The following is a 15,496-nucleotide window of genomic DNA, read 5'->3' as shown; positions in this document are numbered from 1 at the left end:
GACAGGCGGCTCCGCTAGTCCCCGTGCGGGGCACTGCCGTGGCTAGGGCCATTGGGGCATGGGGCGAGCTTCAATTTCCGACCATTCGGCCGGGAAAGAGGCACATCCCCTGTGCGCCCCGGATCGGAGCCCCTACCTGGGTCTCCTTAAGGTCTCCGCTTGTGCGGATTCCCCCCCCCTTGGCCGCGCGTGGGCGAAACGACTTCGGGAGCGTCCCGAAGATGCGTCCGCCATTCGCGAAGTCCAAACCGGAAGCCCTGAGTTCTGTACCAGTTGAAGCTTTCAAAAGCAGTCCCCATACATAACATTTTTTAACGGTCCAACTGGATGTGGTCAAAATATGGACAGGTGGCCAAATTGTGCCTATCCAGGAGACGCCGCAGCTGGCATACCAACAGAATTTGGGCAAAGGTACCCCACATGCCACAGAAGACGCTTGCAGTTTCACAGTATCCCAAAGCTGTATCGTAGCCTGGTGGGCAGGTTGCAGCACAGGGGAAAGCCAGGTTTAGCAGTTAGATCAGGGTAGGCAATATCTGGCACCCATGCCAAACATCAATACCCAAGACAGCTTTACTTGGCATACAGTCTGTAGCCTAAGCAGCTGAGGTAGGCTTCACAGACTGGTACAGCTGCTGCCCAGGTCATAGGCATGCTTCCTAGAGTTCTCACAGCCACACTGGGACTCAGTTCACTTTCAGTGCGCCTGTCCAAGTACAACCCTTGCTGTTCCCTCTCCCGCTTTGTTCGGTGGCACACCACCATCTTCATAAATAGACATTCTGTGGGTTTTTTTAAAAAAAAAAACCTTCAAGCCTAAGAGGTTGCCTACCCATGGGTTACAGCATCAGACTAGGATTGGAGAGTCCCTGATTCAAATCCCCACTTTGCTATGAAACAGTCTGGACAAGCTTGTGTCAGTCACTCTCCCAGCCTAACAACATTATGAGGATGAAAGTGAAAAAGTGAGGACATTGTATGCTCCCCTAAACTCCTTGCAGGAACAGAGTGGGATACAAATGAGATAATGAGCTGCATCCAATGATGAACAAATGCAAGGCACTATTGGAGGTGGCTCTTTCTGTGCCTTCCTCTTCTTTCAGAAACCCCCAAAATCTAATGCTAGCCATGGGTGTGTGTGGGTGTGTGTAAATCTCACAGACAGATGCCACGGGATGTTGCAATGAGGAGGGACAGCAGGACAAAACAGACCCCCTACTCTTTCCACAAAGAAGAGGGTAGAGAGAGTTTTCCACTGGGCTGAAAGGACATGTGATTTTGCCCGACTCCCAGCCCTCATTGCAGTAGTTAGTGTGTCAGACTAGGACCTGGGAGGTCCAGCCTCGAATCCCCACTCTGCCACGGAAGCTTGCTGGGTGACCTTGGGCCACTCACACATCCTCAGCCTAACCTCCCTTGCAGGGTTGTTTTGAGGATAAAATGGAGGATAGGAGAACAAGGTAAGCTGCTTGGGTCCCAACTGGAGAGAAAGGTGGGATATAAGTGAAGCAAATAAAGTCAATGATGTGGGCTAGGAGATGTCCACGAAAACTCTCCCAACTCACACCCTTGGCTTTTTGGTTGGGTGGGGAGGCCCTGGACACTCCTGGGGAGGGGGAAAAGGCACAGAAAGAGGCACTGGCATAACTGCCTTAAGCTCACACATCCCAGGCACTAAGCCTAAGTGAAAGGTAAGAGATTCTCTGGAGAGGGGACGGTTATCCTTGTATGGTCAAGGATTTTCCTGCATGTATTGCCACATGCGGAAGGGGTTCACTAGGCACTAAGCCTAAGTGAAAGGTAAGAGAGTCTCTGGAGAGGGCACGGTTATCTTTGTATGGTCAAGGAATTTTCCTGCATGTATTGCCACATGCAGAAGGGGTTCACCGGCACTCATATGCATACCGTCCTCTCTACACATTGTAAAGGTGATGATTCTTTCTCAAGCTCTGCAAATTGAAATAAAACCAGTCTTGGCATAGTTGGAAGATTTCCCTGGCATAACCTTTTGTTCCATTCTGCCTCTACCACTAAACAGCGTTCTTTGACTCTGAAATACCTGCCACTCCTCGTATCATTCTGTCGCATGTTCTTGATGAAATGAACCTTCTTAAAGTTCTTTGGTCTGGGTGAACCTGACAGAGTCCGGCATCTGAAAAACAGCGATAGGTACATTTAGGATCTCTACAGCACAGCTGAAAAATCCCAACAAAGGCAAGAAAGAAAGACCAGACAGATCACCACTCTACATCTCTTCTGAAGCATGCAGACTTCAAATACATAAAACAAGAAACCAACAAATACCAGAAAGGAAAAAAGAACATCCTGTTACAAATCTTCCAAGAAAATAGCATTCACCTATCAAAAGCGTTCTCTATGTCAGTACAGTTTGGAAAAAACTGTGTCGGGTTTAGTAGACACTGCAGAATAGACAAAAGTTGCTTACTAAAAAAATGTAAGATCTTTTCTAAAACATTTCTGCTTCCTCTTTTTCCTTCTCTCTATGCTCTATATACATGCAGGAGACAGAGGGGGTAGAAATAATTGCATCGTTTCAGGCGGTAGGAGCGGGTTCTGGTTTAGAATCCTGCTTTGCATAAAAGTCTCCCAGCAAATAGAAAGACAGCTTGGCAGTTCTACTTCTTCTCCAAGCAGTGGCTGGTGGGGAAGGGTGAAGTGCAGGGAGTATCGCGGCTGCCACCACTGCTGAAGGAAGAGGGGAAGGCGACTGCCATGAAAAGCAGTGAAGTAGCTTCTGGGGTCACACATGCAGCGTCTTTCTGGTGTGCAGTGGAACCCAGCACGAGCTTGTGACATCAGCAGATTCCACTAACCACTCAGCAGCTGCATACTTATACAGTGCTGCAGCCACAACCTCAGCAGTTCCATTCTTGCCTTCTAGTCTGCCAGAAACAGTATCACCTTGCCTTCACCCTTCAGTGGTGAAAGCTGGGTTTTTTCCTGTCCCCCAGCCCATAAGTTGCTGCCACACTTCTCTTTGGCTACCGCGCTGGTTTTTAAAGATGGAATCCTCTATCTGTCGTTTGATATGGTGCTACCATACAGTTCTACCACTCCCGCCTCATCTGCATGTGCAAACCAGATTTGGAGGCTCTGTTGGTTAAATATGGAAAGGTACACAAGCTTGCGCATAGCATGGCCGCAAAACAGACAGCATCCCTCCACTTCACAAGGACTGACCAGAAAGAACAGCATAAAGCCACACGGAATTAACACTTCCGTCACAGGGATGCCAGCCTGCAGGTTGGACCTGGGGATCCCCCAGAATTACAGCTCATCTCCAGACTACAGAGATGTTCCTCTGGAGAAACTAGAGGCTCTGGAGGGTGGGATTTATGGCACTGTACCCCACTGGGGTTCCTCTCCTCCCCAGGCTCCACCCCCAAATCTCCAGGAGTTTCTCAACCTGGATCTGGCAACCCTACCCCACCCATCCCCCACCAGTGGCCAGGGGGGACCTGGCAACCCTATTCATGGAGTCCTATTCACCTAAGTACTTTCCTCGTCACAGTGCTACAACTGTAACAGTGGGTTCCAATTAAAGGAAACCCTACTGAGAACAGAACTCCATTGGAAAAAATAACACAAGTAAACAATCTGAAATATTAAACACTATTTACTTCTTTTAGCAACTATTGCTGCATATGAATAATTTATGAGGGCATTTCATAAGGTTTTTGTGAGCTCTTTATTGCATACTCCATAAAAACAACAAAATCTTACGAATTGGAAAAGCACTGCAAATTCTCTTCCCCCCTCCTTTCAATAGAGAGATGAGGTGGGTGGGAGGAATCAACCAATTGCTATTCAATTTAACCGTGAAATTTCAGTAGTAAATACTGATAAGCTAAATTGCTATGGCATGACCTGCATATAGTTTAAAGTTTCTGTCTACCCTAGCAAACAGAATCACAGCAGGGATTAGCTTTTCTAACGCTAACTTTCTCTAAGCAGTCTGCCCTCCCTTTTAAATTTAAGGCATAATACACAAATGAGGAATTAAAAACATATCAATTTATATATAATAGAGCCTTTCCACAAAACTAAAGACTGATATTAACAACAAAGTCAGTAAATAACACACAAATTAGTCATAAGTGCAAGTGTTCAGAATGTTTATTAATAAATTTTGGGTTTTATTTGAATTATGGTTTTATTACTGTTACTGTATTGTCATGTTGTTAGCCGCCCCAAGACCCATTCAGGGAGGGATGGGACAAAAACCTAATAAAATAAATAAATGAAACATTATTCATCTGGTAGCAATCCTTCAGCAACAACAAAAAAAAGGAAAAAAAGAAAGAAAATAACTATTAATGGCAAGATAAAACCCTGGACTTCCTTGGTGGTCTCCCATCCAAGTACAAACCAAGGCCAACCCTGCTTAGCTTCTGAGATCTGATGAGATCGAGCAAGGCATGTATATGTTAAGTAATGCTATCAACTAAACAGGATGGATAGGATTAACACTGTCACGTTTTTATTCTGTTTGGTGTAGTGGTTAAGTGCACGGACTCTAATCTGGGAGAACCGGGTTTGATTCCCCACTCCTCCACTTGCACCTGGCTGGATGACCTTGGACAAGCCGCAGTTCTGATAAGAGCTGTTCTTGAAAAAGAGCAGTTTCTGTCAAGAGAAAGGACTTTGTAAGCCGCTCTGAGACACCTTTGGGTAGTGAAGGGCAGGGTATAAATCCAATCTCTTCTCTTCTTCTTCATTCAATTATTTTTGGGTAGCCCACATGGCTATTGTCACCTTGCTTATTTAATATATATGCAGAGTACATCATGTGAAATGCTGGCCTGGATGAATCACAAGCGGGAATTAAGATTGCTGGGGAAAAGATCAACAACCTCAGATATGCAGACAATACCACTCTAATGGCAAAAAGTGAAGAGGACCTTAAGAGCCTCTTGTTCAGGGTAAAAGAGGAGAGCGCAAAAGTGGGCTTGAAGCTCAACATCAAAAAAACGAAGATCATGGCATCCGGCCCCATCACTACTTGGCAAATAGAAGGGGAAGTCGTGGAAGTAGTGACAGACTTCACGTTCCTGGGATCCCAGATCACCGCAGACTGTGACAGCAGCCATGAAATTAAAAGCCGCCTGCTCCTTGGGAGGAAAGCGATGGCAAACCTAAACAGCATGATAAAAAGTAGAGACATCCCCCTGCCAACAAAAGTCCGCATGTTCAAAGCAATGGTATTCCCAGTAGTCATGTATGGCTGCGAGAGTTGGACTATAAAGAAGGCCGAGCGCCGAAGAATAGATTCTTTTGAACTATGGTGCTGGAGAAGACTCTTGAGAGTCCCTTGGACTGCAAGAAGATCAAATCAGTCAATCCTAAAAGAAATCAACCCTGACTGTTCCCTGGAAGGCCAAATAATGAAACTGAAGCTCAAATACTTTGGCCACCAAATGAGAAGGGAGCACTCACTGGAGAAGACCCTCATGCTGGGAATACCGGAAGGCCTGGCGTGATCTGGTCCATGGGGTCGTGAAGAGTCGGACTCGACTGTGTGACTGAACAACAACAACAAAGCCCACATGGTTCCCCGTCCTCCATTTTATCTTCAGAACTACCCTGGGAGTTAGATTAGGATGAGTATGATATACTCAAGGACACTCCATTGAGTTACCCACTGAGATTGCCTGCCAGAGTGGAGATCTAAAACTGGGTCTAACCGGTTCTACTCCAACACTATCCACAGCCGCACACTGCCTCTTATTTATTTATTAATCGTATCAGTTGTCCTGGCTATTTCACAAAGTGAAATTTTAAACTGCAAATGCTACCACTGAAACTAACTAATCCCTCATTGGATTAATCCCTCACATAGCTGATAAGGTCAACAATGAACTACATACAGAGCAGAGAATGGAGGGCAGAGAAGACACTGAGAAAAGAAAAGTGGGTTTGTATTTTGGACACTATGTACGACACTGAAGAAAAAAATAAACTATAGTATTACTTTCTGTTTATTGCAGAATTCAAGTCTGACAAATTCTTACAAATGTTCATCTTGCAATCCTTTCAAGTTTGTAGAAGGTATTATTTGTTTCTTTAAAAAATGACAGGTTACAATGAGAGCAAATGGAGTTATGAGCAGAGAAACTGTTTTACATAATGTTGTTGTTGTTCAGTTGCACAGTCGAGTCCGACTCTTCGCGACCCCATGGACCAGATCCCGCCAGGCCTTCCTGTCTTCCTTTAGAACCCCCAATCACTCAGTAACACAAATACTTTGATGAAAGCACAGAGCTGTTCTGAACTGGTGAATATGTTACTTATTCAAGGAGGTTTCAGATTCTCAGGTTACACTAGCACTAATGAATACACTGTCGTGGAGAGCTAACTAATTATCTTTACAAACCAATTACCCTTCATTATCCACTTTTCTTTGGAGCATCTGGCATCAGCCTAAGGAACAGACACTTTAGGGCCATTAGGGTATGTGTTTATACAAGTGTGTTCAAACTGCAGATCAAAAGCCATGAGTATCACAAAGCCATTCAAGTGCCGCTTCCATAAAGTTCAAGAAAGGGACTTGTCCCAGCCTAGGAATGAAAGAGCTCAGGAGAGAAAATGGCACATTGGTATGTCTCCTTGGAAGTGACTAGAAGACCTGGATATGTACAGAACTCCCTTCTCTCCACTTCTGGCAGCAGGAAGTCCAGCTTTATTGTTCCAGAGGAGAGGAGTTTCCCCATCTCCTCTTCAGTCCGGAAACTTCCATAGGTCCCTTGGCCCATGACGTAATCTGAAAAATTTAGCAAACACAGCAACAGAATCCAACCCAGACTAAAAACTGGGTCAATCACTCAATCAGGGAACTTCCCTCTTTTTCTATAACATCTCTGTCCTTCTGCACCTCTATGTTTCATTTCCCTTTTTCAGGGGTGAGGTGGGCCCGGGCCTTCTAGTCACTTGCAAGGAGAATGGACCTTCACGGTAAGTACTAATGTGCCATTCTCCTTTGGAAGGACTAGAAGACCCCGATTTGTGGGGATGTAACAAAGCATACTGTCCCCACGGTGGGTAAAAAAGCCTCAACATCCTTAATCCTCTTGTACTATCTGCTGCAGGACTTGGTGGCCAAGGGCTGTATCCAAAGACATCCAGTTGACTACCTTGTAGAGCATATGAAAGTAGGACTGGGCCAAATAATTGCCCTACATATCTCCCCCATGCACTGCTTCAGCCACCTACTCAACAAAGTCTTGGTTACCCTCTTACCTTATTGGGGAGACTAATGCCCCCAAGAGCAAATCACACCTATACCACTGTTTAGCTCTAAAAATATATGTGTGAAGAGCCCTACGGCCATATAGAGTAGCCATCCCTACTCTTTTTAGTGTGACAGATTAGGACAAAGGTAGGGAGAAAGATCTCCTCAGATACGTGGAACACGTGAGATAATCTGGGTCAATCACAAAAACCATCATGTCCTGATGCAACACACACAAGACCTTTCTGACAGAGAGGTCTACTATCTGTAAGACCCTATGGGCCGCAGTAACCAAGACCAGGAAAAAGGTCTTTAACATCATTGCCTTCAAAGAACCTTAAGAAGCAGTTCAAACGGCCAAATTAAGCCTCCAAATGTACTGTAAGAAGATGGGAGAGGAGACGCCTTAACCAGTGGATGTGAGGAGATTGGGTGACCATCACACTTTGGTAGGGTGATGGCTAGAACTCTCAATCCTCTCTTTAAAGTACTGGGGCGTAGGCCCGTCAGACTGCTCTGTAAGAAAGGCAATATGTCCTATAGAGTTGTGTTCAAATTCTCCATGCAACTAACAGTGCACCAGTTTCTAGAAGTGGACATACCACTGGCAGTTAGAACAATCTGAATCACCTTGTCTGAAAGCAGTAAATGATTTAAGATCTGTGGTCAAGAACCAAGCGGTTAGCATGAAACTCCCGGGACTTGAAGAACAATTGGCCCCTACTTCAGGATGACCACTGAAATTGGAAAAGTTCAAGGTTCCCCTTTGAGCACTCACCAGACCCAGGAACCATAGCCTTCTGGGCCAAAAGGGGAGCAACACCAATAACTTGTGCACCCAATTCCTTCACCTTGCAAACACTGGTATCAGAGGAAATGCATACAGAAAGCCCTCTGGCCAGGACTGGAGGAACCAATCCAAAGATGGCTCAACATGTAATGAACAGACTGGCATACAAGACGCTAAATATATTCAAACATTATATCAATTATATTATTGATCTCAAGTAAATGAGATTATTGTGACAGTAAATACAGTTGATGAAAATACATGAAGTGATTGTGATTATAAAGCCCTCTGGCCAGGACTGGAGGAAGGCATTATTTTCTTTTGCCTCAGGACAGAGGTACTGGTTGCAGAACAATGTCTTCAGAGACTCTATATTTGGGTCCAGGACTGATTCAGGAAGCCAATCCACTTCCCCGTTGGCCAAGCCCTGAATGTAATCTGGTTTTATGCTTTGTAGGTGAAGTTCTGACCACCTAATGACCCCTGAAGTTTACACTAAAGGCTTCTCAACCTGGTGCCCCCCTGGGTGTACACATAGACCTTAGCCAACATATTGTTGATGCAAATGCCCACAGATGAGGATTTGATGGTTGAAGGGAAAATAATGAAGGGATAAGAAAAAGGTTTGCAACTATGACCAATTTCTTGGTTTGGATTGATCCCGAAGTGACCAATTCCCTTGTACATGGGTTGACTCCATGTAAGCTCCCCATCCCCTAAGGTTGGCATCTGTTGTCACCACCAGCTCTGGTGTGGGAAGAATGGCTTTGCTTCTCAAAAGGCTGGAGGGATCGGACCACCAAATTAAAATAATCTCACTGGTTTGCAACCGGAATTTTCCAGTGACACTTCACTAATACTGACTATATAGAATAAAGTATTTTTCTAAAATCCTTCCTGCTTGGGCCAGATGGCTCTAGCTGGTAACACTACCGCGTGATTCCTGTCACCTGTGCAGATGGCCTGCCAGATGGCCAGGCCGCATATCCATATACAAGACACTTTGACACTTCTGTCAGGCTTGCTGGCGCCTTCCCAAGCATGGGACGAGTTATGCCCAGTACATTAGCACATCAAAAGCATTCCCTGACATGACGCATGGTCAATGGAAGAGGCTGGAGTGGGATGCCCAACTCCTAGCCAATCAAAACATACCTTGCCTGACAACGCATGGTAACCAGAGATTGGACACCCCTCCCCACTCGCTCACTATTGGGTAAATGGCCATACCTGGTGGTGACGGAGGGGGGGGTATATCAGCAATGATCCATATGGGAAAAGGGAGTTCCTCGCTGGAAACAGAGAGTTCCTTGCTGGAGTTCTTTTGGACTGACTGACTGCTGTTAACATGGAGTGAGACTATTAGGCAGCCAAGTTGGATTTGGCGGCCCACAGCACCATGGGGTTCATTTTCAAGATTCCCTGGTGAGACTTTGGACTATTTGCACACCAGCCTGGTAACTATGAACTACCTCTACTGTATAGTTAGAGCTGAACAAGCTATAGATATCATTTGTTTTATTATCTTTTGCTAGTCTATTGTTATATGCATGCTTGCACTGAATAAAGATAATATATAATCAATATTATCTGGACTTGTTTCCTCTGTTGCAACCTGATTTCTAAGACTGAATCTTGTGTCTAAGCCGTTTCGCCTAAGGCTACCACTGTGTTAATTAATTGTTTGCAGCCCTGGTACAGAGCTGGTAAGCAAGAAGGAGTTTGGGATCTCTGTTCCTGAGCTTTGGTGGGGGACTTTTTAAAGAGAGATCCTGGTGGCAGACTACTGGTAAAGCCTGGAGAGTGTACAGACATTCTCCAGGGGTTTGTTTAATTGTTGATGAATGCTTGGTTTCTCTCCCATCCCTGGACTGGGGTGAGAGAGAGAAACCTTGACACTGACATCTGCCAGGGAAGAATTAGCCACTGCAGATCTCTCAAGAGTGTTTTTGTCCATGGGACCATTTCAGTGGTAGAGATCATGTGGCGCAAGGGGACCCAAAAGGAACATGATGCCTGAGGTAGGCTGAGATGGAACTCGCTGAGCCAAGGCAGTTATCTGGCTGTGCCTAGTCTGGTGGAAGGAAATGTTTTCCCTCCAATGCTTCTATCACCAACCCCAAGTGAGTTAATACTAGAGTGTGTGACAAATGGCTCTTCTCAGAGTTGATCACGAACCCATGTCACCGAAGAAGGATTATTGTTCTCTGCAGGTCCTCAGCTCCATTCTCTGTGGAGGGCCTGCTCAGCTGAAGGTCATCTAGATCAGGGGTGTCAATCTGACGTAAATGTCACTTCGTTGCAGCGGACCATGTGTGCCATAAAACGTAACGCCAGGTACCATAGAGATAAACAGCATATAAAGGACAGCAGCTCGTAAGCTCAGAGATGTTTTATTCACACTGCAAGGCTCTATGTGCTGGGTGAGGTTACAGAGAAAAAAGAATGGGTGGACTGGAAAGCCAGCAGTGTAGCACTGGGCAGATGCTCCCACACTGCTTGACTGCTGCAGATGAGCTTGTTCCACCATTCTGAAGCCACAACTGGAGTGGCTCTGCCCACTCCCCTCCCCAGCAGTCTTCTGTTCTCTTGCACCAGCTGCTCATGGGCTTTATGTTTGACACCCCAAAGCTAGATAAAGGTAAGAATGGAGGCTGCTCCTCCAAAGAGCGGCCACTAATGATACAATCAATTTGGTGAAGGATCTGGGAGCCAATGCCAGACCAAAAATGGCACTGCCTGAAATTGGAAGCGCCAGTCCCAAACTGAAAATCTGAAAAACTTCCAAAATAGAAGCCAACATGGAATGTAAAGATACATCTTAGTGAGGTCTATCATGGTGATAAACAAGAAATGCCCCTGTTCAGAATTTCTACAATGGATTAAAGAGTTCCCATCCAGAACTGAATGAGCTCCAGTGGCTGGTTTAGAGACTGGGTCATTTCCCATTTGGAATGATGAAAAAGATTGAGTATACACCTAAACCACACATATCCTAAACAACACATATTTGAGGTAATCAATTCTATGTCCCCTAGCTCATTATGATGTTGGAGCTTGAAGAACTCACTGAAAACGTCTGACTGGAAGACAGAGGAGACTGCAGGAATCTTCTTGGAGGTGTAGCGAGCTCTAGCTGAAGACCCAAAAAAACTACCCAGAGGACCCACTGATCCTAAACAGACTGTACCCACTGAACGTTGAATTCTTGCAGTTGACTTCCCACCCTGAGGAAAGGCATCAGCTCTAACTGGGGCATCGCACTTTATCCTTGGAGGGTGCAGTACTGCCTGAGTGGGAACTAGACAATGAAGGCTGGAACCTGTAGGAAGAGTCCAAAAAAATCTGTTGTAGACCTGGGGGTTCCTAGAAGGTCCAAATGCCCTAGAGACCACAGAGGAAGAGCCCAAATGTCTGGATCCTCTCCTGGAGATCCTATGCTCTGAGAGTGGGAGGACCTTGTTCTTCTGTTTAGTCTCAATTAGAATACCTTCTAGGTTGTTCCCCAAGAACATGTAACCCTTGAAGGGGTACAATGCCACTATGGTCTTGGCTGAAGCTTCCATCAACCAGTTTCTCAGCCAAAAGGTGCACTTGGCAGCAACAGTAGCGCCAATGGCCCTTGCCAAACTGCACAGCAGCCAAGGTAGTATCACCTACAAAAGCCAGGACCCTCTCGGCCCTTGGGAAGTAGGAGGTGAGGCGACCTCTAGCTGAAGACCCAAATTAGGGGGGCATCAGAAACCTTTCTCTGCATCTTGCACAGCCCAAGGAATGACATACAGGCTAAAAAGGCACTAAGCTGCTGAAGCCTAGGTAGAGAGGGCACTGGTTTCAACGGGCTCTGCACAGGGCTGTGCCACTCCCACAGACTGCAGCTTCTTTAAGTGCCCCTCCTCCCTCCATGGGTCAGTGATTCAGAAGCCATATTGGCCACAGTAGCATCCACACTGGGCTACGCAGGAGTTAGTCCGCTGAAGATGGGCAGGCATGACACTTCTTAGCCTGAACCACCTGAAACCTGAAGTGAATAGGCTCATCCTATTCATTTCTCAGTACCTGGCCAGATAACCTTAAGGAAGGGCAAGACAGAGTCCACTAGTAGAGCTGGCCATAACCTCCTAGACCCTCTCCGAGTCAGGAACGCCTTCCTCCTGATGTGGAAGATCCACCGCAGGAGTAGAAAGTTTCAGGAAATTTAGAGCAGGAGCAAAAGATGAAGGAAGACTTTGGCGGCAAAAGGCTTCTTGGGCTTGGGAGGGGGGGGTGACCCTCATCACTGATCTAACCTTCCTCCTTTTTGGACAGGACAGGGTCACTACTGGAGAGAACAGGGGAATCGTCCAAACTTGGTGGTCTACTCATGAGTAACTTAACAGTCTATTTGTAACATGTAACAATCAACGCTTGCTTTCATGCAGGCTGGATGAGGACCTTGGTTGGATCCTGTCCCCCTCCCACTCTAAAGGGCAGCTTCTTATACCACTTAATACTACTGGATTAACCGCGGGGGAGGAGCACTGGTGCTTGTGGCTACTGCAATCCTTTCTGCCCACAGACCCTTCTATAAAAGATTCCAACCACCACTGGAAGCCCCCTGGAAGCCCTGGGGGGGGGGAATGGATCAGAGTACTCCTGCTCCACTTCCGATGCCGCCTTGCTCAACCCTAGTGCAGGGGGGAAAGGCATGGTCACATTCTGGCAAAAGGAAGAGTGCCCCCTCCCTCTGGCACTCGCTGCCACCTCATCCCTTACCCACTTACTCACAGAGGAAGAGGGGGAAGAGGAGAATGATTTGGGAAGAGCTCAATGTCCCAATACAGGGCCCTGGGAGCTCTGCTGGGCACATAATATTTCCTGCAGCACAGAACACGGAAGATCCCGCTGACAGCCCCATTGCCCAGCTCCCCTGCTGCTTCTGTGCAGCATTGCAAAGCTGCAAAATCCCCTGAGCTCTCCTGAGCCAAAGCACAGTTGCCTTAATGGCTTTGCAAGATAGGGGAGATCACTGAAGATAAGGATGAATGCTGTAAACCAAGACGCTGGACTTCAAAGAGAGCTCTGAAAACAAAACCACTTAAAGAGCTCTCTCCAAACACCACCTTCTCCCTAGGCAGGAAGAGAGGACTGAAGGGGAGATGGGGGAGCCTCCCCTCTGGAACAATAAAGCTGGACTTCCTGCCACCAAAAATGGAGGGACGGGAGTTCCCCCACATCTGGGTCTCCTAGTCCTTCCAAGGGAGAATGGAAGAAGCAGTGGGAGTAACATGGTATACTCTTGAACATTTAGATAACGGTGGATGTAGACACAACGGGGAAGGAAACAGGATGGATGGTAACAGTTTTGCCTGGCTGCTGCTGGTAATCAGAGAATGCCTTTAAGCGATCAGGTGGTGATTCAGAACCACTGACTTGTACCCATTCCTCAGACAGTATTTTTACACTACGAGGGTCCCCTTTATTTTGCAAAGAGCTCCTCTATTTGTACTTTTTTATGTTACTTGGGATAGGTCCATGGTTTAGTGGTGCAGCATATGCTTTGTATGCAGAAGGTCTTAGGTTCTTAGGTTCAATCCTCAGTTTAAAGGACCAGGTGGTAGGTGATGTGAAAGACCTCTGCATGACACACTGGAGAACTGCTGCCTGTCAGAGTAGACAACACTGTCGTCTCACTCAGTAGAGGCAGCTTCTTATGTTTATGAAATAAAGAAAACAACTCAGAGGTCAACTGACTGTGTTTGTGATTGCACTTGTTCAAACTTTGTCTGCTCCTTAGCTATGTTCAAGATGAAGACTAATAGTCAGTCTTACAAAGCAGTATATTCTGTACTGCTGGGAACATGACTGGAGGCCATCACAGGGAAAGGTGTAAAATGAACTATTTAGCATTTGTTGCAAAGAATGCAACTTCCTTAAGAGAAAACTACCTATACATGCTCATGAAATCACACCACACCTATGTCGTCTATTGTGCAACACAGACACATAAACCACACCTTTGCCTTCTGCTTCAACTTACCCACAGGGTTCCTAAGCATCACTTTCTGTACCTTGTTCTGCATACTCTCTCTTCCCTGTGGCCCAGATCTCCACAGCTTTCCTGTATATGAGGCATCACCTTTTCTCTACAGCCCTACAGTACTCATCCAACAGATTGCCTCTCTAGACTTGAGTTTGAATGCCTAGACTCTAGTTCACCTTGGGTCAGTCGCAAGCTCTGGCACAGCTGTCCTTGAAAAAGAGCAGTTTGTGTCAGAGTTCTCTCAGCCCCACCCACCTCACAGGGTGTCTGTTGTGGGGAGGGGAAGGGAGAGGAGTTTGTAAGCCGCTCTGAGGCTCCAAGTGAAGGGCGGGGTATACATCATCCAATCTCTTCTCTTCTTCTTCATGTACCACATTTTTCATCTAGTGAGCTGAATTAGTTCTAAGATTCTCATATAAAAGAAAAATCATATGCATTTGGCACTAAATTTGGTTCACAGAAATATTGTCATTGAAGATTTGATTCAGTGGATGCAAACTGATCATTGTTCTTATTGAATAGATGTGCCAAAGACAGCAATGTGCTGTTACATGCATTCCAGAAAAGCACAAAACGCATGGCATCTGAAGTGAGCAGTGACTCACGAAAGCTCATACCCTACCACAAATTTGTTAGTCTTTAAGGTGCTACTGGACTCTTGCTCTTTCCTGCTGCTACACACAGGCTAACACGACTACCCATCTTGACAAAACACACAGTCACTATGTACAATTACCGCCGTAAGGGAGCATTTTCCTCGATGTCTTCCAAAGTCTCCAGTGAAGACCTCTGGGAAATCAACCGTCGTCTGCAAAGGGGGAAAAAAAAAATACTTAAAGCCTCATGTAAGAGAGAGAAAAACAAAGGCAGCTCAGGTAGAATCTGATGAAGGAAGCTTTGACTCTTGAAAGGTTAAACCCCCCCCAGCACCTCCCAAATCTTGTTGGTTTCTAAGGGACTACTGGACTGGACTCCAGCTGTTCTACTGCAGACCATCACAGCTGTCCTCTGATACTATCCTAAAGGGAGCTCAGAGTTTTTTATTTAATTGCACTGAAGTGAGTTGCTGAATTGAGTTATATTTTATACAAGTCAACAGAATAAAGGGCATCTGCTTTGGTGTGGATTGTCCTTCTTACTATAAACAAAAGCAACCATACAACAAAACCTGTATCCGCAAGCCTTCAAATGGTCTCAGGCGGTGGTAGGCAAACTGCGGCTCTAGAGCCACACGCGGCTCTTTGGCCCCTTGAGTGTGGCTCTTCCGCCATAGGCGCTGATGGCCTATTCCCTCCATTGTTCTCTATGGTGGGAAAAAGTAACTTTTTCCCCACCATAGAGAACAATGGAGGGGATGGGGCAACCTGTTTGGGGGCCCGTAGAATTGGACCCCCTGGTTCAATGTTCCTGAAACATGGCGGGTATTTTGGGGAGA

The 15,496-nt window shown here is 46.1% G+C and overlaps 1 protein-coding gene across 1 annotated transcript in view; it reads right to left on the bottom strand.

The window, feature by feature from the left end:
- Positions 1 to 15,496, bottom strand: part of CABLES1 (Cdk5 and Abl enzyme substrate 1) — a gene marked incomplete at its 5' end in the record, with an annotated part of 89,598 nt that overhangs the window by 24,826 nt on the left and 49,276 nt on the right. The window contains 2 exons of the mRNA XM_015417141.1: positions 2,060 to 2,152; positions 14,798 to 14,869. Of these exons, the coding sequence (XP_015272627.1) occupies positions 2,060 to 2,152; positions 14,798 to 14,869 (165 nt within the window). The remainder of the gene's footprint in view (positions 1 to 2,059; positions 2,153 to 14,797; positions 14,870 to 15,496) is intronic.

This window comes from Gekko japonicus, unplaced genomic scaffold (genome assembly GCF_001447785.1).
Source record: "Gekko japonicus isolate JY-2015 unplaced genomic scaffold, Gekko_japonicus_V1.1 scaffold1055, whole genome shotgun sequence".
NCBI classification, from domain to species: Eukaryota; Metazoa; Chordata; class Lepidosauria; order Squamata; family Gekkonidae; genus Gekko; species Gekko japonicus.
Note: the sequence above shows the minus strand (reverse complement) of the source record. Positions and strands in the feature narration are given on the sequence as shown.